This window comes from Vanellus vanellus (genome assembly GCF_965231255.1).
Source record: "Vanellus vanellus genome assembly, chromosome: 3".
NCBI classification, from domain to species: domain Eukaryota; kingdom Metazoa; phylum Chordata; class Aves; order Charadriiformes; family Charadriidae; genus Vanellus; species Vanellus vanellus.
In genome coordinates this window covers 108,635,187-108,661,731 of record NC_138907.1, presented here as the reverse complement: position 1 = coordinate 108,661,731, position 26,545 = coordinate 108,635,187, and the positions used below count along the sequence as shown (strand labels likewise).

The 26,545-nt window shown below is 37.8% G+C and overlaps 1 protein-coding gene across 3 annotated transcripts in view; it reads left to right on the top strand.

Moving 5' to 3' along the window:
* MYT1L (myelin transcription factor 1 like) overlaps window positions 1-26,545 on the top strand; it is a gene marked incomplete at both ends in the record, with an annotated part of 130,567 nt that overhangs the window by 47,724 nt on the left and 56,298 nt on the right. For all 3 annotated transcript variants that reach the window (XM_082481155.1, XM_082481154.1, XM_082481156.1), the window contains 8 exons: window positions 2,584-2,718; window positions 5,249-5,339; window positions 7,646-7,753; window positions 10,944-11,155; window positions 17,066-17,313; window positions 19,661-19,897; window positions 21,618-21,739; window positions 22,663-22,731. In XM_082481155.1, coding sequence (XP_082337281.1) covers window positions 2,584-2,718; window positions 5,249-5,339; window positions 7,646-7,753; window positions 10,944-11,155; window positions 17,066-17,313; window positions 19,661-19,897; window positions 21,618-21,739; window positions 22,663-22,731 — 1,222 coding nt within the window. The remainder of the gene's footprint in view (window positions 1-2,583; window positions 2,719-5,248; window positions 5,340-7,645; window positions 7,754-10,943; window positions 11,156-17,065; window positions 17,314-19,660; window positions 19,898-21,617; window positions 21,740-22,662; window positions 22,732-26,545) is intronic.

Sequence of the window (26,545 nt, the reverse complement as noted above, 5' to 3'; positions counted from 1 at the left end):
TTCAGGAGTTCCGATTTCAGAGACCGCTGAAACAACTGTTAAGGGACCGCTAACCATTTTTTCCCTGCCATTTAAAGCCTTCTAAACGGGCTTTCTTCTGAAATTTATGAATTTTAAAACCTTTTGAGTCTTTTGACAACATTCACTCAGGCAATACTCCCATTGTGTCAAGGAGTGAGGAAAGGTTACAGAATTAAATAAAGCCATGCAATATTTCTCCCAATTAGCAGAAAAGGATTTACAAAAGAGTATCCAGTGTTTTGTATAAAGTTGTGGAAAGTTTAGTCAAATGTCTTCCATTAAAAGCAATGGGAAATTGTGCAAGTACGCTTTTATGCAAGTTTTTAAATCGTTAAGAATAGTACACAGCATCTTTTCTGACTCATTAGACCATAAAGGCTCTTAAGGATCTGATACATGCTATAACTTTATAGCGCACGCTTGAATACAGAGGAGGATTTGCTTGACACTGTAGGATGTAACTGTCCGGATCCTCAGCTGCTCTCAATTAGAATACCTTCATTGACTTTGATGGAGTTCTACCAACGTGGAGTAGCTAAAGTTCCTCTAGTTTAAAGTCTCTAAAAAGCCATTATGGTCTATTAATCATCTACATTTTTTTGCAGTCCTTGAATATTGTTATATTTACATTATTTATATTTCATTTACATTACTTATTCACTGATCTAATACTTTTACACATCCCAAAGTACTTGACATGAAGAGTTGCTTAGAGTCGTGTATGTACGTAGCTGTGGGCTTGCTGTTCTAGTGGTCTCAGCACAGGCCTATCTGGCAGGAATTCAAATCCCTCCTCTGACATTTGCTCCTTCTGTGGCCTTGGGTTTAACTTCTTGATCTCTATGTTTCAATTTCCCGACGTATAAGATTGCGGTATTTCCAGGAGTGTTGTGATAACTGTATAGCACTTTGGAGACAGATTTGTATGTGTATGTATTGTTAAAGAGCGTGAAACAAAGAACTGTGTTCTGCAGCCAACATGCAGGTTAAGTAAAATAAAACTTTCATAATTAGGGATTCCATTTGCAAAAGACAAGGTTTAAATACCATATTAAAATTTAAGAATGGATTTAAGACCTGGAGAGTCATTATAATGAGCTAAAGAATTTCTCTAAAATGAAGGTGTTTTGGAAGAACTTGGAATGTAAAAGTATATATACTTTATATACATGTATGTATATGTGTGTGTGTGTGTGTGTATATATATATGTATATAAAACTATCAAAGAGAAATCAAGGGAAAATAAGTCCAGAACTGAATGTGGACTCTGGATTGGATTGATTCATGCTGAAAAAAATGGGTTGTATGTGAAGTTCTGCAAGTACTGAAATTTCCACTGATTGTACCAAGGGCTGCATTTGTTGAAGCTAGGGTGGAATTTAATGTAAGAAAGACCTAATGGAAAACAAGCAGCAAAATCTTATTTTCCAGAGGTGAAAGCATAAATACTGAAGCAGAGTAATGACAAGAGCAGCATAAAACACTTAAATGAGGATAGCTGAGATTAGGTATTGAAAGGAGGATGGACTAAAAAAATGGAAGGGGGAATGTTGCTTGATCTTGAGCCCAAATGGTAGAGTATCCTGAATTTTATTCCTTTAATACTAATATGAAAATCAGCAATAGGCCCCAAAATCTGGCAACTGTGGTCAAGGTGGTAAGATGTAGTTTGTACGACGTGCTGGGCTGAAAGGGTAGGGATGTTAATTTACAGATGTTCTGTATACAGGAAACAAGCTGATGAAGTATGTGAGAAAGTTCTAATTCAGGATGAATCTCACCAGCGGTTCTGCTACATTATTGGCAGAAAACTTTATTTTGTTGAAAAAATGTCTCTTTAGACTTTTCATTGATTTGTAGACAGAAGATCCAACATTCTAAAAGATCGTTAACCTTTTAAGCATATGAATATTCAAGTATTATATATGGATGTTTGTAATGGCCCAAATTTACACAGCAAGTGATACTTTCAGTAATTCTGATTACAATGCTTACCACACCATCATTTATTGAAAAGAAAGGAATATTTATGTAATTTCTACCACTTCGTAAGGAATTTAAAGACAACAAGAGTTGTCTCCCCAGTGAGCCTTGGAAAAGGGATTTATTTGTGCTGAATCGTTGAATCATTATGCTGAAGAGCTGGGTTTGCTATTCTCAGGACATTGAACTTCTATGACAGTACGTTTGCAGACCTTAATACATCAGGCAAATAAGAATGTAAAGAAGGGAAACTCCGACTAAACAGTTTCCGAATGTCCTTACACCCTTGAGCTGGTGCTTGCCAGCAGAACATTGATTGACAGTGGTATGGCTTTGCTATAAAAAGGTCACTTTCCAATCAGTGTGAATGGATATTGCTGTGATCATGGGCGTCTGCAGTCTGAAAAGAAGGTAACAGGATAAAAGTGACGGAACGGTGTTAAGAAGTAGAAGGGTTTTTTTTTTTCTTCTAGTTTTCATAAGAACATTTACCAAAGAGTAAATGACATGATTAAATGAACCTTCTTACAGAAATATGAAAAGCATCATTCACTTGACACATTTGTTGTAAATTATAGATCCCTCAAGAACAGAAAAGAAAGAAAGCAAATGTCCTACCCCTGGGTGTGATGGAACTGGCCATGTAACGGGGCTTTACCCCCATCACCGCAGTTTGTCAGGATGCCCACACAAAGATAGGGTCCCTCCAGAAAGTAAGTTCACATTGTTTCATGGAAACCGGGGATAAAACTACAAAGATTTTTCTAGCATGCTTTTTAAACCTTTTATTTAAAAAATTAATTTCATTTTTCAGTATGGTTTGTCTCAACTTAGTCAACTGTTCTGTGTTATTCTTTTTCCTTTATTCCATCATTTCCATTCTCTACTAACTTTTACACTGAAAGAACAACTTTTAAAGCTGTATTCTTTGATTTTAAGAATGCTAGGTTATTTTTAAATAGATGTATTCAGTCAATAGAGAAAAAGGTTTCCAGAAGATGTGCACTGCTTTTCCTTCTGCGTGCTCATGTCACATCAACTGTCCCTGTTGTCTTGTACAGGAAAAATTGCACTTGAAAAACTTGCAACCCCTTTCCTTTGTTGTTCTGTCTTAAACATAGTTTATATTTAACTTATATTATTAAAAGTAACAATTTGGCTGTTTACTTAGTTATACAACTCAGGATTTTGAGCAGACATCCCCTGTCAGTCACGTGGGTGGAATTTCCTGCCAAGTCGGCGGATTCTCTGGGAAGGAGGTTCACCCATATGAGCTCACGGATGGTCACCTGAAGGCAGAGGGCTCCATTTCTGGAAGTCAGCTCCTTGGCTGATAGAATTGGCATAGTTCTGTTGAAGCTAATTGCTGATTTACACCAGGCAAGCGTCTAGTTAAGATCCAGTTCTCTTTCACACCAATTTTAAAGCGGAATTATTCCGCAGAAGCCTACGGGCCTAAAATCCCCACTGTCCATCAGCACTTATGGACCTAACCTCAGTGGATTTACAGCAGCCTAAAGGAAATGTCAAAGACAGTCAGGGCTAAAATGGTCCCCAGTTTCCAAAGGAAAGTAAATTCTGAAGGATAGGAAGACAGAAGGAGATCAACACACCCAAGAGTGGCAGACATAAAACGTCTCCTCTTTCGTAGTAGAGTGGCGTCTTCCAGAAGTAAAGTCATGAGTAAGTGCTTTAGGAAACTTTGCTGTAGCTTGGTCAATGTCTGAATACAGTAGAACAGATAGAGTAATTTCTCTGCCTTGCAAGACCCTGTAATTTTCTGAAACACAAATATTTATTCGGTTGGTCAAAGTTCTCTCATTTTTACAAATGGTAAATAAAAAGCTCTCTAGAAGACTTTGTAAATCAAAGAAGAATATAGCTTTAAACTGTTTGCATGCTCTTGTACCTACCAAAATGAAAACGGTGAGCTCATCTTTTTATTTTTTTCCTGTGATGTTGGCCTTGTGAAGCATGTTTCAAGAACAGCTTTGAATAGTAGGAATTTCAAGAGTTAAACTTTTGCATCTATACACATTTTAGTACACTGATGATGGGGTGATGATGATGGTTATCTTTTAATCAGTATACATGGTTAAATTCTCAAGTCTCTGAGCAGCTTTTATTCAGTTCTTAACTCAGTCAAGGAATTCACTGATTAGAACTTTTTTTTTGAGTAAGAACTAAATACAGGCTTCCAGAATAGTTCTTGTATGAGAAAAGCAGAACTTTGCAAGGGCTGGATGGCCTTTTTCCATAGAGCAATATACTACCATCCGGCTCCGAGACATGGATTCAGATATGTCTCACATCATACAAAACTCTTCAGTGTTACCAAAAAGTTCTTGATAATTTGGCACTTCATAGCATGAGCTTTATGATTTAGAGGAGTACTGCTCTGAGCAGCTTTGGGAGTAAGTTTTCCATCCAGCTTGCAATGGATGCAGATGTAAATCAGTTTACTTGCTTAAGCTTGTACCACTTATTTCTTTTTTACACAGTTTTCTTTTTTTTTTTTTCCCACCATCCCTCAATTTTTTTAAGTACTTATTTTTAGTTTTTAGTCTTTTGAAAAAAATTTCTATCCATTGCAATTTTCACATCTGTAGAGGATACAAGTGAAAATTAAAGGACCAATTCTGCTTGTCATATAGATATGAATGATATATCTATGTGGAAGTGGGCAGAACTGGCCCCTAGCTCAATTGGGCTGTCTTGTAGTTAGGGTTAAATTCTGTTCAGGGTTGTACTGAGGTGTGTTTCAAATAATTCAGTGTTCTAGCAGTATATCTTGAGAGCAGATTTTCAGCTCTTGAGTTTGATACTGTGTGTATAACGCTATGCATTATGAATGCATACATTTCCTGAAAGAATTTTTCTAGTCCGTAATTTTGTATTGGACCGTTGCTAGCTCACACTTCACTGTTGAGCTGATCTTTGCTCAGTGTTTTTGAATGAAGAAGATGTTGGAAGTCTTCTGCTTCACTGTTGCACCAGAGATGCATTTGTTTATAGGTTCTGTAACCTTCATAACTTTCACTGTTGCCCTGTGTTAATGAGCATAGGGTCACGATACTTATTTCCCTCATCAGGCTTTATTGGCTATGTGTGTCACTTGTATTTTGAGGAATGCTGGTTGTTAATGAATCCTGCTTTGTTTTAAAATGGTTTCATATATACTGGGATTTGATTTTTTTTTCTTGTTTTCATACTCTGCTGTTTTCTCTTACTCTCCTTGTCAAGTTCTTGCCATGCATGAAAATGTTCTTAAGTGTCCTACACCAGGCTGCACAGGCCGGGGCCACGTAAATAGCAACAGGAATTCCCACCGAAGGTAAGGATGCCGTCGCTGGACGCCAATCTAGAGGGAACAGTGCCTCCGAACTGCAGCCCTTCTAGCAGTCCATTGGCGGGGGGTGTGAGTGTGCGTGTCGTTGTTTTGTTTTTAAGATTGACAGATGGTGCTTCGTGTGCTTTATCCATTTTGAAGAGTAACATTTATTCATGTGTTTTCTGAGGAGGACGAGTGTGCGTTTGCTTCAGTATGGATGAATTGATCCACAGAAGACATTTTAAGCATCCTTTAGCTTTTGGGGCGGATTTTTTTTTTTCTCTTTGTTTTGATACTAGCTGAACAGCAGTGGTACGAAATGACTGGTATGACTCCTTACGGTTATGTCGCAGGGAGAAGGAATAGTCTGCCAACATCAGCAGGACTAGGGCAGAGTTCTTGTTCTTACACTTCACGCTCTTCAGGGATTATTTTATAGTGCATGACAAAATCCACCCTACTCCTAAAAATGATTTCTTTAATACATGAGAAACGGCATTTTAAGTACACAGACATTCTAAGAGTTAGCTTTCCTACTGACCACAGTCTCAACCCCAAAGTCCTTATGCAGCTAAAACTGAATGAGAATTTCGCCTGTTTAAGAAACATTCTGCAAATGTCTCATTAAATTTAAAAATGAGAAGCCAGAAACGTTAGATGTAAATATTCTAGCCAAACAAAAGGTGAAGCAGCTACTTTTCTGTAGTTTCCTAAGATTAGTAGTAGATTCTTATAAAAGGTATGCCACTGCCTATTAATTTCTGTCAAACAAATAACAAAATTATCAAAATGTTACTGTACTTTTTAGTACATGCCATAATTTTCCCACAGAACAACAAGATCTTGCTTATTTCTTTACAATTTTAAAAAATCCAGGAAACGTGGGTAAGAGGGTAAAAGGAACTATGCAAGGTTCCTGTTATCGAATTCTTTTTTTACTGTTAATTGTAGCATGAAGGCTTAAGGGACTACACAAGTACTGGATGTTCAATCTTATCAAGCTCCGGGTTACTAGAGCCCCTCATATTAACTGCCTGTCTCCTGGAAGACTCTTGTGGGTACCAACCCATCTGCAATAAGCTCTGGTACCCCTTTCTTCTCTGCAGTGATGCTGCCGGTAGATGCAGCAAAAACCTCTGAGAAGACTTTATGGGAATTACTGCTGCTTGAAGCAGCATTCACTTCTGGTTGAGTATCTGCTAGAATATTTGAGGTGTCTGAAGAAGAGCATGTCAGTGGAGCGCAACTGCCCTCCGGCATGACTCCAAAACCGCACAGAGCCCCCTCACCCCTCTGCAGAACTAGGGCAGCGAGGGAGGGCTGGGGGGAGCAGCCTGCAGTCTGTGCTCACCTCTTTCTGCAGCTTTTGGGGCATTTTGCTCTGCTTCCCTTTTTTTATTCTTTTTTCCCCCCCCTTATTTCCCGTAGAGAAGGGAACATCTGGGAATGCACTGATTTGCCTTTCATTTTAATTTCTTTTCTTGTGGAGAACACAGAGACCTGCGGTCACATAAGCACGCGATAGACTATGACAAGGAAAGGACCCCCTCCATTGTCAGGTCACAGGTTTTTACAGCTTCACTAAGAGCACCATCTGCTGGCATCAATATATTTATTTTTCCCTGTTGTAAATCTTTTCCAGAAGAATCGGGCTTATTATTGTCACTTCAATAATAGTTCAGCATTTGCAAATTTAATTGAATTTCAATTCAAGTGCAGAAGCTCTTTTCATGTTACATCATCTGCTGTTAGAAAACATACTTTAGTGGCTGAAATTCATGAACAAACACTAAGTATAACATAGTTGAGATGTAGACTTAGAGACCCAAGGCCAAATTTTGCACTCATTTATATGCTTTGCAAAAAGATTGGAGTTAATGGCGCTGAATGAGGTGTGAAGCAGTGCAAAGATCTGGCTTATACGGTGGTGTCATTTAATCATCTTCAGGAGCCATTTCATTGGCAGTATTTGTAGATGCATAAAGGTCACAAGTCTGCTAGCAGAGCTGCACAGTAGATTCCAGTTTATATTCTCCTCTCCTACTGGTACGTTCACTGGCTGACATCCATGAATAATCCACCCATGTACAGTCAGAGAAGAGCAGGTGTAAGATCGACCATGCACCTTTGAAAGCAGAAGAAAGGAAGTCTATTCTAGAAAAAATACATATGACCAAAAGGCTTTTGGAAACTCTTTTCCTTCAGATTCTTCTTGATGCTGGCTAAGGAGGAGAAGGAGTAATTGGATCAGTGCTATAATGTGAAACTACGCAGGACAAGACAATTAAATTTCCTTTCTGTAATTGCAGCCTCTCTGGATGTCCTATTGCTGCAGCAGAGAAACTGGCTAAAGCTCAAGAGAAGCATCAGAACTGTGATGTGTCAAAATCAAACCAGGCATCAGATCGGGTTTTAAGGTATTAGAAATCACTATAATACTTATTATTATGCAGAATTCATCACACATTCACCTAATCTGAGAATTTATATTTATATACGTTGTATATACATATATATCTCCTTTAAAGAAGAGTTAGAATTAGGGCTTCTGGATCCAATTCTCACAAGTGTATATTTCCCAATCAATTTACATGGGGGAGGGTTGGTAATTATTTTGGCAAATACATGTAAAGCTGAAAAGCTCATTTTTGTCTTAGGCATTGTTTGGTGTAAAGATGACTGCTGGAGTGCAAAGTCTAAGAACAATGTGAAAAAAGTTGGTATCTTTTGGGAATAAACTAATATTTACCGGTAAGTCTTGGTTTTTTCAGCAGGCTTTTACTAGTAAATATCAGTTTAAATTAAACCAGAAGCCCTATTTACGTTACCAAACTGACAGTACACCTTTTGGCAGGACACTTGGAAAAATGCCAGGTATAGCCTAAATTCCAAAATAAGGTCAGGCTTAGTTCTTTGTCTTCGTTCCCCCACTCACTGCCAGGAAGGATGGAAAGAGAGAAAAATTGTCCTAAATTTTCATATGGGAAGCGCCTTGAACCAATATGACCTAATCATACCCCTTATCTTCATCCCATACAGGATTCTGCATTTATCCAAAGCTGTATCCAGCTTTGCGCTATTGTCTCCTCTTTTGAGGAGTGGGTGGAAAAAATATTGTTTCTAAGGAGTTGAACTGTGAAGGATACATGTAAAGGAACTAGACTTCTGCATGATTGTACCAGCCTTATGCTGATGATGCCCCAAGAGCTGCAGAATTTCTCCATGGATACTGTGATATCTGTGGGCTGGGGTAGGTACATCCCTCCCAGCTGCCTTGAAGAGCGTGGAGGAAGTGCCACAGCTTTAGTTCCCAGAATTTCCTACTTGTCCCATAGGTTCCTTAGTATTTAGCTGTCTTCTAGATTTAAAATCTGGTAGGGCTGCTTAAAATGAAAGTTTTCTACTGCATTTTCAACATCATTCTTTGAATGTTCTCTTAGAACTTCATCTAATCTTGATGGTTTTTTCAAAACCCACTTTCCATAGAGCTAAGAACACGGAATTATGGTTCGCATCTACAGAAGATTTTTTGTTGTGCCTGTTTCAGATTGTTTTCAACGGGCTTTATCTTAACTGCCCCTAATTCAGACTGTACAATTTTTCATACAGCATCCCAGACAGTTTTCTTAGGGAAGTGTTCTTCAAAACCTCTTAATAAAAAACACCCTCTGAGGGAATAACACAGTTTCTCGCTTGATGGAAAAAGACAGATCAAAAATGCAGTGACTTTTACCACTGCTCGTTAGAGGGAAGCCACTGAAGTCAGATGCCGTGCAAAGGCGGCAACTGCTCAAAAGCAGCATCCGGTTTGCAGGCAAATTCCCTGGGAAGTTGTACTGCAATCTTAACTTTGCTTGTGAGCCTTGCCCTGTGTTTCAGATTTTATAGACAACTCAAATAATGCTTTCATCTTGTCTCTTGCTTCCCTTTTACCTTTAAGTCATTGAAGTATTTAGGATGAAGAACTTGGGAGCTATTTATAATATTTGCATGCAGGCAACTGATGGGCAGACAGAGATGTTCTAAGAGTAAATCTTGACTATTTGTCTTCATCCCAGCTTCCATCCCACCTGCATTTAAAATTTCTTACTTAAAAAGAAATCAAATTCATAGGACTTCTGAGCCACTGAAATTTTGGATTTGCATTGAATGTACAGGATCTGAATTGCATTTTTTTTTTAGCTAAATATAGATTATCTTGAGACAGGATCAAAATATTATTCATATCAGCTCATTGTATAAATGAGCCTGCTGTATTTTGTGAGGAAGAAGTGTCTAAAGGAACGAGCATACATAAATCAAAGGCAATAGTATGACTAATATGATTTCTTGGGTGATCTTTACATAAATATCCTGACTAAATTCTATGAAAATGAATTCATTCAGAAAAACATGATATTCAAAACCTATTTCTTACTATTTATCACATTCCATTTTGTCAGTCAGCATGATGATGCTTCTGGTCTTGACTGAATTTATGTTCCTATGAATGTTCCTTCCATTTCCTCTGGTTATAAATGCAGAAAAGAAAAAAAAAAAAAGAAAAAGAGAAAAAAGACTTGATTATATGATTCTTGATTCCAGCAGAAGCACCTCAGGAGTGTTGTTCATCATCTTCACCTCCTGCTAAATGCAGTAGGTAGACATGCAGCACTGTGTAGCATTTGCTCCCTATGACCCAGTCATATAACACTTTCTTATCTAGGTAAGGTTTGCAGGGTCTGACCTTCGTTTACCTGCTTTGAGAGCTGATGACTTCTGTGTCCACATGCAGAAGACAGCGTGACAGTAGAGGAGTTCACTACAGCATTCTTTCAATGACACTTCGCAGGTTTCTCCAATGGCCGAATGAGATCAGTCAGGGCTTCTCCTGACTATCCTCCCTGATCCTAAATGAAAGAGAAATTTAGCTGATACAGTTTTATTCTGTATTCATTCGCAGGACCTTGCTTGAGGTGTGTATCTGTGTATCAGGAATCGCAGCTCCTGCCAGAACCTTGCATTTCAGGGTGAGCAGGATCTGCGAGGCAGCAGCTCAACGTCAACAGAGATTGTGAGACTTGCCTGTGTATTTCTCAAGATGAACGTGGATTTGTACATTGAGGGATGAAACAGGACTAGCTCCTTCAGAAAGCATGCAGGAAAGCAGCATACAACTCCGTTGAAAGAAATTCAGAGGAAATTCCATTAATTAAGTGGAGCTTCCAGTGCTATTTTTTCTTTTTGACATTTAAAGGAATTTGTCCAAACTTCTTCTGTCAGTCTGCTTGCCCCTCTTTAATTCATCTCCCAAAAGAGAAAATGTTTGCTATGTGATGCAATTACATGGGGAAAGGGAAACCCTGAAGTATTTTCAAACAGAATTTTGAAATACGTTTAGCTACAGGATACATTTAGCGGTATTAGAATTAATTTTGTCCAGGCTTTGTTCAAAAAAATATATATTGTTTGTCTGCTGAAAATAACCAAACTAAGCAAATGCAATAACATATTGCTGTCTCTTGAGTGCGAGAAATAACTAAGGTTTTCTAATCTGAACTATAAATTATGCACAGACACAGTAAACTGAACTGCATCTAACAAACTTTACATATCTTTAATTTCTAGGCCCATGTGCTTTGTTAAGCAATTGGAGATCCCTCAGTATGGCTACAGAAACAATGTCCCCACCACCACACCCCGCTCCAACTTGGCCAAGGAACTAGAGAAATACTCTAAGACTACGTTTGAATATAACAGTTATGACAACCATGCCTATGGCAAGAGAGCCATAGCTCCCAAGGTGCAATCCAGGGATATATCCCCCAAAGGATATGATGGTAGGAGGTGCACACTCTTATACATGAGAGACAAGTTTGCAGTTAATCATGTTGTTGTATATGTAAACATCATACAAATAAGACATGTTTTCATGTTCATGTAGTATTACGAGGAATGCTGTCATGTGTAAGTTATTTTAAAGGCCTTTTTGAAAAGCGTTGTTTTATACGGTGCTCGCTTCAGGATCGTTGCACTGGCAAAAGAACATCTCCAGCTATTAAGCTCCTGGGATGTGCTGAGATCGCAATAAAAGCTAAGTAATAGAGCTAGTCTTTCGGTTGCTATCTGGGAGACCTGGCCTCAAGGGTCACATTAGGATCCTCGCTTCCGTACGGTAGTTCAAGTAACCCATAAAGGTAACATACTTGCTCTGTGGGGATATGGAAGTAGAAAACCTGGATCTCATTGCACTTCAGAAATCACTGCTACCTACTTAATGAGGCATTTCTTCTCATTTTGTCCTCGTGAATACACCTGTTGAATTCTCTGGAAGACCGAACATAAGTAACATACTTAGAAGTAGGCTGAAAGTGGCTTCAGTTCAGGAGAAGACAGTGGATGGGGTCTGTCAGGCAAGAGGATTTTTATTAGGAGAGAAAAATGAACTGCAGCATAAAGAATGAAGATTTGGATTCTAGCTTTTGAGGACATCAGGACATCAGAGTAATACAATTATATGTGTGTATATGTATATTATGTGTATATATATATATATAAACCCAAACTGTGGCTTTATATTTTCTTTTTTCTTTTCTTTTTTTTTTTTTTTTGAATGTTAAAAGTTTATTTTTTGGTTAAAATATTTGATACTACTCACTGGCTACCATAGGAAATTTCAGGCAGGTGTCAGATTTTTGTTTAAGAAAACAGAAATAAATATACTAGATAGAACAATTTAGGCTGTTGCCTGAATACAGACTCTGACATTCAAAAGTAGGTAAGTGGAGAAAGGGAAAATAGCTACAACTCTTGCCTTCATATTTCTGATATTTTTGGATATTTTGCTTTCTCATAGAATCAACAAGCGTATTCTTGCACTGTAGCGGAAAGGAGAAGGGTTGTGAAAGGCAACATATTTTTGCGTAAAAGTGCCCTTTTTTCTTCTCTCATAGACTCTTCTTGTTTGCCTATGTCAGAATAAGGGCTTGAACATTATTAAAGGTAAAGCAGTAATTCTCACTGTGGCTAGTAAGCTAATGAGTGTATATTAATATAAGGTAAATGAGGTATTAACTGTTGTGTATATGCCCAATCTAGTCTTGCAGAAATGAAAGAATCGGACTATTGCTGGGGATCCTGTGGACATGCGTATTTTCAGATCAAATTACTGATGCTTAAGCAACTGATATATATTTTTCTCATTTAAGACCCCTTTTCAGCAAATAATTACAAACTCGACTTTTTTTTTTTTTCCTAAATCACCAAAACTTGAAAATACATATAACGTTAAGCGGAAGTTTAACAGTGGCCCTAAATAATGAAAGGCTAGGGTGATATAGGTCACTGTCTTTGTGCACACTCATCTTCCTTTGATATGAACAGGAATTTTACTTGGAGATAAGACAGGGTCTAGGTTGTTTCGCTGCTCAGTAATCTGAGCCAGAGAGGATTGAGGGACACTGTATACGCATGATTCATGCTGGTAGAGCAAGTATATGTGGTTCTTGTGTACTCAGAACAGCTGAATCCCGTTATAGCTGGAGCAGGTTGGTTGCTAATCCTCTATGGATTTGTTGCATGCTCTGTAGGAGATGGCACATGCTGTACGTGGTTCCACATGATGTGTGTGCTGTTTGGCCAGACAGACAGGCTGACATGGTCCCAAAGATGGGACCTAATTTGTACACTATCGGCGATTTTCATGAAACCTTTAGGATTCACATGTCTGATATTCCATAACCACTCCATCATATTTGGCTTGAATTGACAAAGGGTTTTGAAGTTCCTTGGGAAAATCAGCTAAATTCAGAGAAAGATGAAGTGAAATCCTGGGCACGCTGAAATCAGTCAAAGTTTTGGCACTGACTTTCAATGGAACAAGGATTTTGCTGACAGTTATTGTAAATAACTGAATATGAAGGAGGTTTCAGGAAGAGGCTCTTCACTTGAGAGCCACTTTTCCTCAAGAAACTTTGCAGTATTTCTCAGTGATTTCATATTTGTATGTAAAAAAAATATTATTGCTACTAAAGTCATTATGGAGGTACAGAGTACACATCTGTTAGGTATGTCAGCAAACACGTTTATATACAAGCAGATTTAGTTCTGAAAAGTGATCCTGAAAAACCTGAAAGTAAGCCTAAGGTTTTGGGGGAACTTGCAAGTAAACAGTACTTTGTTTTTTTTGACTGTATATAAGATGAGACAAATAGTCTAAGGGTATGAAAAATCAATAACTTCATGTTTCAATCCTTTTTTAATTGTAAGTTAGCACTGTATTTTCATCATCAGAGAAAGGGATTATATGTTCAGTAAGTGTATGGCTGTGAGTGACATGAACATAAATAGCTCTTTTGGATTGTTTTCTTGATTTTTTTCCCAGTAAGCTTTAGTAAAAGGCAAACAGAAAACGGATACTTTGTACTGTGGGGTAGGATGCTCTGATAATTCTTGAGAATTCTTGTGTTTTGGGGCTTCTTTTTCCTTTGAAACCAGTTTCATAGTGTATTGGATGTTGGGCTTACGGTATACAGCAGTTGAGATTAGAACAGCTGGACACAGCTGGCAGAGGAGACAGCAACTCTTTCAGTTGTTCAGGTGATGGCAGGAGCTCCTCTCATTCCACTGATAGTCCTGCGTCCTTCCATCAAAACACTGAGAAAATGTTAGGAGTAGGATTCTTCTGACAATATCTAGACTTTAATAATGTTAGCACCTACATCTGAGCTCGTCACCCCTTTCAGATCCAAGGAGAAAGATAGACACTCCTCTCATTCAATTCATCTCCTCCTGAAGTACTTATTTAAAACTGGTCAGGTGAATCGTTGCCTGAAAGTTCCTTTTTTTTTTCCCACTGCCTGTATAGGAAGCCTATAATGACTAGGTCAGATATCTGAAGTTAGGTGAGATGAGTCTCTTATTGTGCAAGTCAGAAGTCTTGAAACTGTAATTAATTTACGTAACTCATTGAGTATTTTGGCAATACTGGGGATGAAGGTGCCTGGGCAGAATTTAATTCCACTCCAAATATCTTCCTTTGGTCCTTTACGTTGTTTGGATCTCTCCCACTCCTCCGTTGTTAATTAACAAGAGGAGCCTGTAGACTTTGAGAGGTTCTTTATAATCAGTCCCCAGCCACGGCTGATGGAAGGACAGTTTGGGTATGCAGCTGGTTAGACCTGGGTCTGTTATTTAATGGGAAAGGTGTTCTCCACATTTGGTTTCACTCCGGATCACAAAGTGTAGGTGGACTGCAGAGCTTCCAAAACCCGATGCAACAGGGTTGGGCGATGTATCAAGCAGAATTATCCGGTATTGAAACAATGCAGCTTTCCCTTCATTAGAGATCAACTTGATTTAGTTCATTATAAATTGATGATCTTTGTTTCTTGTGAAAAGCTAATGTGAAATGAACGGTCTGGGTTATGTGACTCATCTTAAAATGTACGGCTACAATAAAGTTAAAATAACCACGGCCATTTCTCTCTAAGGGAGTTTTGCTAAAATTATTGATAATCTAAAAGCTAATAATTGTGTAGCATGCTTATAGCACTTCACATCTTAAAAGTGTTTTGCAAGTGAATCACAACACAACTAAATTTTAGAAGCAACTTTCTATTTCTAGGGAAAATGAGGGATAATATAGTTTGTCCAAGGCCACAGAGGAGTCCATATCAGAGGCTGCATGAGTTTCTGATGGTTAGTCCAATGTATAAACTGCTTCTTTCCCTCCCTTTCTATAGCATACATTCTCCTATATATAATTTCCCATGTAATATGTCTCTTACGTCTTTCTAAATGTGACCTGCTATAACAAGACTGACATTTTTTGCAAGTGACAGAAGTCTTATTTGTTCATATGAATTTTGAAAGATATTTCTAATTTGACAAGTTCAGTGGTACAGGGTGCTTGCTGTGTTAACACAGTAGAAACTGAATTATTCAATTATTTGCTTCCTTAAGTATAGGAAAATTCTTGTGTGTCTTGGATACTGTTACAAACTAACAATGGATAAATGCTGAATTTTTAATGACCACCACTGACTACTATATTAATAATGAAACTCTCGAGAAATAGTTCACAGGTTTATTATTAGTGGATACCCTGCTAGAGTAGTGCTACTATGTGTTCAAAACAAAGAAATGTGATGAATGTTTAGCATTCACTTCATTTAAAAAAAAAATCACACCCTGTGCATTATGTGGCTTTCCTGAGAAAACTCCATCTGTTATGAATTAAGTGAAACACTATTTCCTTTTCAGTAAAAATAACGCCATGATTTTTTTTTTCAGTTTTTTAGAGAAAGGAGGATGACATAAGCTCTAGCAGAGATATTTTGCTTTCAGATTCTTCTTTTGAACCCTGCCTGCCTACCAAAGCAGCCTGTGGTTCACAAATGGGCTGTGCTCATGGGAGCAGATGATTATATGTATGTCTGCTCAGACAAATACACCTGAAGAGCCTGGCATTTAAATGGAGCCCATCGCGGAAGAGCTCTAGCTAGGGCCTGACCTTTTTTGTATAGCTCTCTAATCAGCATGCTACTTGGTTATTGTTATACGGTGCTATATGGCATGATCTCTGCAGTATACATTTCCATCTTAAGGGGAAGTAGTCGCTGTAATATGCATGTATGTATCCTCTGACCTTGACCTTCATTTTTTTTAATGAAAATTCATAAACTTTTAGATTTAGGAGACGAGCTGACACTTTTATTGCGTTTTACATAAACACTTTTAAAACGGTTTTATTTGGGAAGAGGGTTGGAGAAAGAAGTGGGCTAATAGGGCTGGTTTGCATTATTACTATAATATTTTTGGCTGCAAGGAGTGTTTCCTAAAAGCAGCACCGGTGCTGCATTGTATTTAGATAGGCTGGACGTGCGGTCCGTCGGTGCCTTCGCTCTTCTGTGACCGCTCACAGCTTCTGTCGGTCAGAGTACAGCTGAGCGCTGCCGTCCTCGGCGCGAGCAGCAAGGGGTATCTTTCGTCCTTACTGGTTTTGCGACGAGTTGTAGGTGCTCGGGTTGTTTGAAGGTGGGGGCACTTCACTTATATCTGTTTCCATTTATACAGCCACTGCTTCTGCCTATGTGCAAGCCATGGTAGAACTCACCTGTGTCCACCACCTTTCTTACTGCATCAAGTTCCTCTCCTTTCTGCTGGCCAGTGTTGTAATATTTGCCTGTCGTGTAGGAAGAAGAAGGGTTTTAGGAAGTATGGGGTGTTTGAGGACATGTGGGTAGCACCGTGGCCCCGAGACCAAACCCATCAGCCTTACCGTGGGCTTGATCTCCGGCGGCTGTGGGGAATCTAGGCCTCAAGTTAACACTTTGCTCATGTAAATATGAAAAGGTCCCCTAGTGTTATGTTGCCCCTCATAAAAAGGAATGAGCCGAGCAGATCCTACCTCCTGTCTGACTATATATGTGGGGTAAAAGCAGTGTTTCTGTGTTTTTATTGTTTTCTAAATCCAGCCTGTTTGTCAGAACGATTCACAATCATGTCATGCAGGTATTTACAGGAGGTTATTTCATATGAACTCACATATGTAGCACATAAAAGTCACAGACAGAAATCAAGAAACGCAGCCATCATTCTTATCGCCAGCTTTTTTTTTTTTTTTTTTTTTTTTTTTTCATCGGTTACTGTTGCTCATTATAAATTTCACCTCCAGCAGTTTGTTTTTCTCTTCACTTATGCAGAATGCTCCTTCTTTTGAGTCATCCTTGTCATATTTCTTCCCACAGCTAAACGCTACTGTAAGAATTCAAGTCCAACCAGCAGCACAACAAGCAGTTATGCCCCTAGCAGCAGCAGCAATATGAGTTGTGGTGGAGGCAGCAGTGCCAGCAGTACCTGCAGCAAGAGCAGCTTTGACTATACTCATGACATGGAGGCAGCGCACATGGCTGCTACTGCTATTCTGAATCTCTCCACTCGCTGCAGGGAGATGCCTCAGAACCTCTCCACTAAGCCTCAGGATCTCTGTGCGAGGGTAAAAATTAGTAATTCTGTTTGTTGATGAAGATTTCTCTTTACTGCACTTGCTCTGTGGCCCCGATAGATAGAAGAATAGCTTTAATACATCTTGCTCTTTTTTTTTTTTTTTTTTTCTTTTCCTCAAAATTAACATAATCTGGTGGCTCTGCTAAAGCAGGGAAGGAAAAAAAAAAAAAGAAAGATGCAAAATGCTCACAAATATCTCGGGAAATCCCGATCGGTATATAAACTGGTGATATTGATAGCATGTGCTCCTTTTTTTTTAATTTGTCTCTTACTAGTGAGATCTATAATTATAAAAGATGTTTGGAATGCTCAAGTGGTATTAATTGCACTACTGATTTTTTTTACTAAACACATTCTGGTTCATACATTTTGTGAAAGGATTAAGGTTTAACAATGTATTTTCATTTAAAAGTCACAAATGGAACCTAAGGTTGTAAGATCCAGTACAAAGAAATCAATGCTACTTGTATGTTATAATTTCTGCCTGTCTGTGATATCGCAGTTCTTAAGTCACCGCATAATACATTTGAAATGAACAAATCCTCCAGTACAGGTGATTTTAAATGTGCTTAACAGTAATGCGGGGTCACTGATGTTCTGTATGTTCATAGAGCCTAGGTATATTATGAAATGGCTATACAGATACAAATAAAAGCTTTTGGTTTTAAGCTTTATATATTAAGAAGAACAGTGCATTATTAACAGTCATTAAAGATTTACCCAAAGATATTTTTTTTTAATATAAACGTTAAGTTTTTAATTTGATAGCTGTTAAGAAATGAGTATTTAATATGCACCAGCAGACAGTACGGTGTTACCTATAGGAGACCACTAGATGGCTAAGTAGACAGATGCAGTGCAGAGGAAACATTTTCATTGTGCTTATAGAAGAGCTTTAGAGCTGGCAGACATGTTCTGTTCTTCTACATATAGACAAAGGTTTTCTTCCCCTCATCGTGTAAAGCCCCTTGATCATTCATAACAAACTAAACCTGTAGCAGTGGGTATCACAAATAATCATGATTTAAGCCAGAACGGCTGGTGACTTTGTTTTCAAATGCTGCTTTTTATATTAATTTATTTAATACTGTTCAAGAGGAAAATCTTTCTGGCGTGTAAATAAATGCAATTGTTCTCTATATCAACACGATGGAAGAAGTTGGGATACACTGCTAAAAATACTCTCTCAAAACCAGAAGGGGCCTCTTTCCTAATGTGTCACCCTATATTGAGACTGACGGAATGAATCTGAGAGATAAACAACTATTTTCTAAATTAAATTAGCAGGGTAGCGGCAATTAGATATATGCTCTGACAAAAGGCAGTAATTCAGAAAGAGAGATTTGCATTCACATTGCTTTTCTGCCACTCTGTTGTTACTGCAGAGGAGAGAAAGTCATCAGACATACGAGGACTCAGTCGCATTCACGTTAGTTTTGGAACCAAATTTCTTGTGAAGCATTTCATTTTTGAAGATATGAGGGATTCTCTGTGGGCATTTTTATTTCATCTGTCCTCAGTTTTTTTAAATTTTGAAATTTGTCTTAATTTTAAGATGTCTTATTTCTCCTCCTCTAATATAATAGACAACGCCTTTTTGTTTCTATAAAAGTCAGAGCCCATATTCACCCTATTTTTCACAGTACCTCAGCCACCGCAGTAATTGGCACAACTATTCCACTACCTAAATTTATTGATTATAAAGATAGATACATGAAATGTTAATACATTTACATCTGCAGGGAAGGAACTGTGAAATTTGAATGTATTTCCTCGTTGGCAAATGGGATCCAAAAGGACTTGTTTTGGTACCCTACCTCCCTGTTTAATTTTCTGACATTATCTATTCAAGCATTGACTGTTAATGTTAAATACACAAAGAAAGAAAGATTATTTGATACTAGCTGGTTTTTGTTACTCTAATCATCCAGATAGATGTCAGGACTGGAAACAAGAATTATGCAGATGTTACCTCATAGATACTCACCTGTCACAGAATAAATCAAGAGCATAAAGACGACGACAAGAAAATACCTTTAGAGATTTCTCCTTTTCATTCCAGATTTTGCACCTGTGTGCTGGCTGGCAGGGGTAATGAAGGCTCTCCCCTCTTCCTCCAAACATCAGATTAGCCATTCAGGAAGAAATCTACTTTAACAGCATTAATGTTGTGTAACAGCATCATGCTATGTGTGGGAGGGGGCTCAATGCTTACAATCTATACAGGAATGGAAAAGCGTTTTATCATTCTGCTAGGCAATCAGATTGAAGAACACAGAGAGGTAACATTTTGCCAGTGTGAAGCCGTATTAACAATATTTTTCTTATTTTGACAGAATCCTGATATGGAAGTCGATGAAAATGGGACGTTGGATCTGAGCATGAACAAGCAGAGGCAGCGAGATGGTTGCTGTACCATTTTGACACCACTGGAGCCAATGTCCCCGCAACGGCAAGCGGTGATGAATAACCGGTGTTACCAACTGAACGAGGGTGACTGCTGGGACTTGCCAGTGGACTACACTAAAATGAAGCCCAGTAGGATAGATGAAGATGATTCCAAAGAGATTAATGTATGTCTTTTTCATCTATTAGTTCTCGTTGCAATCTAATTTTGGTAATTCATTAAATTTCTGAAATTTGGAGGGAAAGAGGAAACAAAATTAATACGCGATAAAAATGGTGGTTTTCTACAAAAAGGACTCTGCTGGTTAATCCTTAGGACTGTATCATGCTGGCACACGTCTGATCAGTGACTAAGTTCCATAAGACAACATTTGAACCATGGATGTGAATCATATTTTCTAACAGCATCATCTTGTTAACAAATATTTTCTGCAGTAAAGATGTTTCGCTATATCCAGATTACATTACTCTGTCTAAGCGAGTTGCCATAACTGTGCAATACTGGGATAATCAGCTCTCAAGACAAGATATTCTCCTGAATTTGAAAACCATAAATGATGTGCTGAGTATTTGAAAGCAGGAATTACTTAGAAATCAGTTTAAACAAAAGCAGCAGAATATAATGTAAGCTTTCAACTGTTTCAGCTAATCTTCTTCTAGATTACTTATACGCTCCTGGTAGCTCTGTGTGTGAAAGGGCCTGTATTAATGAAATACTTTGATTAAATAATACAAAGAAGGGATATTAGAAATAAGTATTACTTTTCAATTCATAATACCAAGACAACAGCAAAGCCCTTTAAACAGGAGAGGCAAATAAAGAAAATATGTTAGTGAATTTATTTTACTTTTCAAAACTTAGAACAGCCAGGACATTGAAGAGGTCTGCTGGCAAGTTTTAATGTCACTGCTTTTGTTCATCAGGTTTCAGCCTTATCCAGTGTAGTTTACAATGCTACACTCAATGCAGTTTAGCCATTTTGAGAATTCTAGAGTTTTTTCTTGGTTTATAACAGAAAATTAGGCTAATCATTTGTGTGTAGCACATTTCTTGCCAATTTCATTTAAACCCTAAAACTATTTACAGTAACTTTGAAACATATAACAAAGTGGCTTTTGCGCTAGATACACAGAAGGCATTTTAGCTCTGGTGTTAATTACAATTTTGCTATTAATTTCACTGCGTTTAGGAGGAAATCTGTCACTATCATGGAAATGTGAGGTAAAACAGAGAGTATAGCATGTTTTTTTCAGAGTAAGCAGAACTTCCTATTTCTACTGTGGTGTTCATAGCACCATCTGCAGGAATGGCTAAATCAATGCATTCACCCACTTCCTGAAATAGATGGTTTTGGATTTCTGAATGCATCAGTAAAGTTAATTATAAATTATAAAATTATATTTTGCCAGACAGATCCATTGAGGTTTGCCCCAGATTGAGATTCTGTATGTAGATGTTGAGATCGCTCCTGTTTCATCTTTGAGATGTTCGAAACAGATGTTGTTTAAGACAGCTTTTTGACGCTGAAGATCGCGTATTTAGTCATCTTTTTTCCCTTGCCTCTGTTTTGCTGTGACTTTAGAAAAAAGTACTGATTCTTTTAAAGCAAAATAATACAACAGCTATAGGAAAAGCTGTGTTTTGCCCTTTTATTTTTCTTTCCTGATTGAATAACCTGTGTATACCACTTACTGTGAAATCATCATCAAAATACCCAAGTATTATTTAAAGGTTTAATGAGTGAAGGAATATAAAATAATTTCATTAAATTTCTCTGCCAGAATAGGATAAAAAGGGGGACAGCATCTGATGACTCTGCTTTGCATCATTTTGTGTAAGTTGTGACCTCACCTTACTGAAACTAATGCTTATATATTTGCCTGTAGCCAGAAGATTTGGATCCTTTCCAAGAGGCGCTTGAAGAAAGAAGGTATCCTGGTGAAGTTACAATCCCAAGTCCTAAACCCAAATACCCTCAATGCAAAGAGAGCAAAAAGGATTTAATAACGTAAGCATAATGTGAGGTGAAATTATTTTTCTCCTTTTAACCTTTTCTCTCTTTGTCTTTTTTTAAACAAACGAGTACATATACGCCTTGCAGTATGAGCATGCAACATTTGCAGCATATAAATGTTTCAAACTGCCAGTTAAGTAAAGTGATAAGCTAATGTGTATTTGCTTGTTCTTAATGATGCTATATTGTATTGAGACGCCATTTTCATTTAAACCTGTTCATTTTGCAGCTTTTCGATTAGGATGCTTAAAACCCCTTGCAGTCATTGCAGCTAAACTGGAAACAATGAAACTTTTAAAAGTTTTTTTTTTAAACATACTTACTATTTTGGCTGTTTTTGTTTTTGTTTGGTGGCAGATGTCCAACACCAGGGTGTGATGGGAGTGGTCATGTGACTGGTAATTACGCCTCACATAGAAGGTGTGACTTCATTTTTTTCATGGTGGATTCTGTCTTTTCAATTTATTGTTTTCAGCTTACCTCAACAATGCTGTCAAAGTAAAACGTTGAACTATGTGTTAACCCTTTGAGTAATATATGTTGATCTTAAAAGCATGCTAATTTGTGTGTCGTATAAACGTCTTTTATTTTTAAATAGACTACTAAAATTTCCAAAGTATTCTTAAGCATTTAAGTAGTTAACCCAGGAATCTCAAATATTTTCTGTTGCATTTTACTAGTTCATAGAGAAACAAACAAACAAAAAGAACATTTACAGTATGTAATTTTGGAAGTAATGTTGATACCTAAATATATTCAGAGGGTTAACTATATTACAAAATTCAATATTACAGCACTTGCCCCATCGCTTTTCTGCATTACAAACTTTTACTTTTTAATTTTTATGTTGTGTTTGTTTGGGAGCGTTCAGTTAATAAAAAGATTAACTTACTTGTACGTCCTGCCATGTCTTACAGTTTATCTGGCTGTCCCTTGGCTGACAAAAGCATTCGAAGTATGCTGGCCACAAGCTCACAAGAACTCAAGTAAGATATAAAGAACAAATATTTTCTTTATAAATATTTACTTGACTGCAAATTGTGTATAGTTGTATCAGAAATTAGGAACACTGTCTGGAGAGCTGCTACAGAAGGGGCTGATCCTGCTTGGAACACGTGCTGACATCTCTAGAAATTCCATACAGGCTGGTTCTATACATAAGTTTGTTGATGTAGTATTTCCTTTTGTGTATTCGTTAGGTGATAGGGATGGAAAAAATTCAGAACTTCTGGAATTCTATCTAAATGTTTCAATTCCTATTCAATTTTTTCTGAACGTTTGAGTTTTTACTAGTTAGAACAGAAAATTCTCATGCGATTAGACTGATGAAATACTTCTGATTACACAACCAGTAAAGTGCTGTAGCTTCTCAGACATAGATCGGAGGGAAGAGAAAACAACTTGTTTATCCCTAATGCTTGCATAATTTTCCCCAGGTTTATATCACAGTTATCAGCTTAATGCATTTTCTCATTTGACTATGCTTTTTAGTGTTTACTTAGTTATTCCCCTACTTAAAATGCATTCGTTACAATTCTTTTCAGTTCTGCGGAGTGACAATTGTGAGCGATGAAAGTTAGAGACTCGTGAGACTTAGCTTTGATCTGTCTTCTTGCACCATATGCTCGACTGCAACTGTGTGTGTGGAAGAACTATAGCATTTGTTAGTGCTCTGAGACAGTGGTACTCCTGAGTTGGTACTATGGTGAACGTAGAAAGGTGTTCACAAGTAACAAGGAAAAATTGGGTAGGGAAGGTATGAATGCATAGCTTATGCTACCATGCTAAGCAGTATTCTGTCTTTACCACACATGAGTGCCTTAAATAGCATTTCTTGAGTTCAGTACATACCTTGATGAAAAAAAACAAACCTTGATGTAAAGCATGGGAAGGCTAAGAAAGCAAGCATGAGAAAGCTGCTGAAGTAAGGTTGCTCTCTATTCTTAGCTAATCTAGTCACTAGATGTGAAAAACAGGTACAAAGTTTACAATTTATTTCTTCCCATCCGATCAAAAACAACGTTTTGAAACTGTCAGTTTAAATCATGCGGGTATCTCCTGCTAGAAGGCTATGTGATATGCAAGGGGAAGGGATGTGGATGAGATCAGGGAAAACATGTAAGTATAAGCAGAGTAAGACATGGGCACATAACCCCAGAGAAACTCAGATTTGGACCTGGATTTTGGGTTGGGATGGGTCAAGTGGTAGAAGTTTGAGGAAATGTAATTACATAAACAAAACACAGACAGGACTCTTGGGGCAGCATGAATAATACACATACGTTGCTGCTGTAACTCTTTACGAAGTTTCCACTTGTGTTAGGAAGGTATTACTGAATTACCCCATCTCCTCTGCCTTTCTCAAACCTCTGCAGTCAAGCCTACCTAATAGAGACCAGGAAGAAAAAAAAAGACTTACTTAAACTTGAGATTACACTCCTGTCTCATGCCATTCTCTCTACTGATTTCAAGTTTTGCCCAAGCAAAGAAAACAAGATTAAGTCATATTTAAAGTTATATTTTAGGTTTAGCATCTATTATTTACTTAGAATTTAGCATAAATGATTTATTTAGCAGTTACCATCATACCCGTTGAACACATAAAAACTCTGTTAAGTGAATTCAAAAGTTAGGAAATGCCAGAATTTTAAGCAGTCTAACTTAACTCAGTTCTCTTTTGCATTTTCATTACAAGTCAATCCTTCATTTTCTGATCACATATTTTTCCATAGGATAAAAAAGTAATTCGTTGCCCAGGGCAGACAGTAATCACTGCATAAGCAGCTAATGAATTTCTTCTGTCTTCCTCATTATCCCGCATGTGGCCCTGTCTGCTATTCACTGGACTTCTCAGACTGTACTCTCAGAATGTAACTACTAATTCACTCACATATTTGTCACTAACATTGCATTGGAGTGTTTCCTAATAAATTTATCTTGGTTATAAATAAATTAATTTATTTTCATTTATACTGAAGTAAGTCAAGGTTGGTATTAATCCCCATTTTAAAGCCAGAAAACTTAAGCATATAATTCCGATTGCTCCGTTTTGAGACTTCAAGGACGCACTTTCTCAGAATTCTTCACATTGAGGAGAACTGTGTATGTTCAAAGCCAAGTACCCATTGAATTTGCTTGGAGCTGTGGGCATTCAGCAGTTCTACACCATGAGTGATTGACCATTTGTGAAAAGGGATGAACTCTACAGAAAAGCAGGAGACAGTCCAGTCATCCAAAGAAGTGATGGGACTGTCCTTTCTCCTTCCCCCCAAACTCTGATCGGTCCCAGCTTCCACTCTGTCCTGTTTTCCCTCATCATTTTTTCTACATTGCTCCCTGTCTCAAGCTCCGTGTCTAATCAGCCCATCTCCTGCCTCCATCACATTTATACTTCCATTGTCCTCTAACTCTTAGCCATCCTGCTGACGTTGGTACAGAGACAAACAAAGCATCTTCGCTTTTCTCACGCACATTCGAAAGGAGGGAAGTAGGAGTCCTACGGATGGCAGTGTCCTTTTTACAGCTCTCATTTATGCTCTTGTTCTCTGCCTAAGATGGAAGATGTGATCATGTAAATGATAATGCATATGCACAAAACAGCTAAACCAAAGCTACATAAGGGATTTTGATTTTGGAATTTTTAGACCGTGAAGTACTTAGTTTACATCTGTTATATTTCTGTGTGTGAGGTTTGGGGATATAATTTCCTTGCTTTTGAAAAGAGCAAGCTGAAAAGAAGCAGAAATTCCATAATGTGGCATCCTACTGGCTCTCTGTCAGGCCACCAGCCACCGGGGGGACTTTTGATACCCACTTTTGATATATTTTGATATATCAACTTTCGATATAGGTCACCTGAACTACTGTGGTAGCAAACAGCAGTAGAAGGTATAACACTCTGCATGGACTGTCACCAGGAGGAGGTGGGGAACATTGCTGGTGTGTTTCATACGTATCTGCTGACAGCAGAATAGTGAGAATCAGTAACCTTGGCTCCTACCCTAGGCTGTAGAGAGAAATGTATATGCATTTTTTGCCTATATCCCAAGCTGATATCCCTTCTGTCCTGTCCCTTTCAGTCTGTACTGTTCCCATCTCTTCTTCATCTTTTATTCCGTGTTCCAGTTTTCAATGTAATTGTTTCCAGTCATCCATAAAGACTTCAACCTCTGTAAAATTTCTGGCAAATAATTTTCTCATGCGTGAGGTGCAGAGAACAATTGAGGGTGTGATAGAGGAATTGATAATGCAGAATAGAGATTGTATTTCTGGACTGCATAGTTTGGAAAGATTTTATACTTTTATGGCTTTGCCATGCATAGCTTATGTAACAAATGTCATATATGTGCTGGTAAAGCCTTTATATCATATCTTACCAACCCATGATCTCCTTCTGTGCATTGTAGAACACAAAGTTATGTATAATGCAGCTTCCTAACTGGAATTTTGCTAAAACACTAGTTCTTTTGAAGTCCTAACTAAAATAAAAACTAGCAGACACTTCAAATAATATTCATGAATAATATAATTCAGATAATTTTCATTAAAAAATTAATACGAGAATCTGAAAAGGTCAGATAAAAGTTTATTTTGCTTAAGAGTTGTGCTCACTGTATTGCCTTTTGGTAGTTGTGGCTCCATAAATTCCATCACTCACATTTCCTGGCTCCCAGAATAAAAAAGTTGCACCTTTCAATTAAACTGTTCCAGGGTCGGCCTAATTACTCCTTACCACTCATGCTTCTCTTCTGTAAGGCTTCTCACTCAGGTTTACTGTGCAGATTGTACAATTCTCCACTT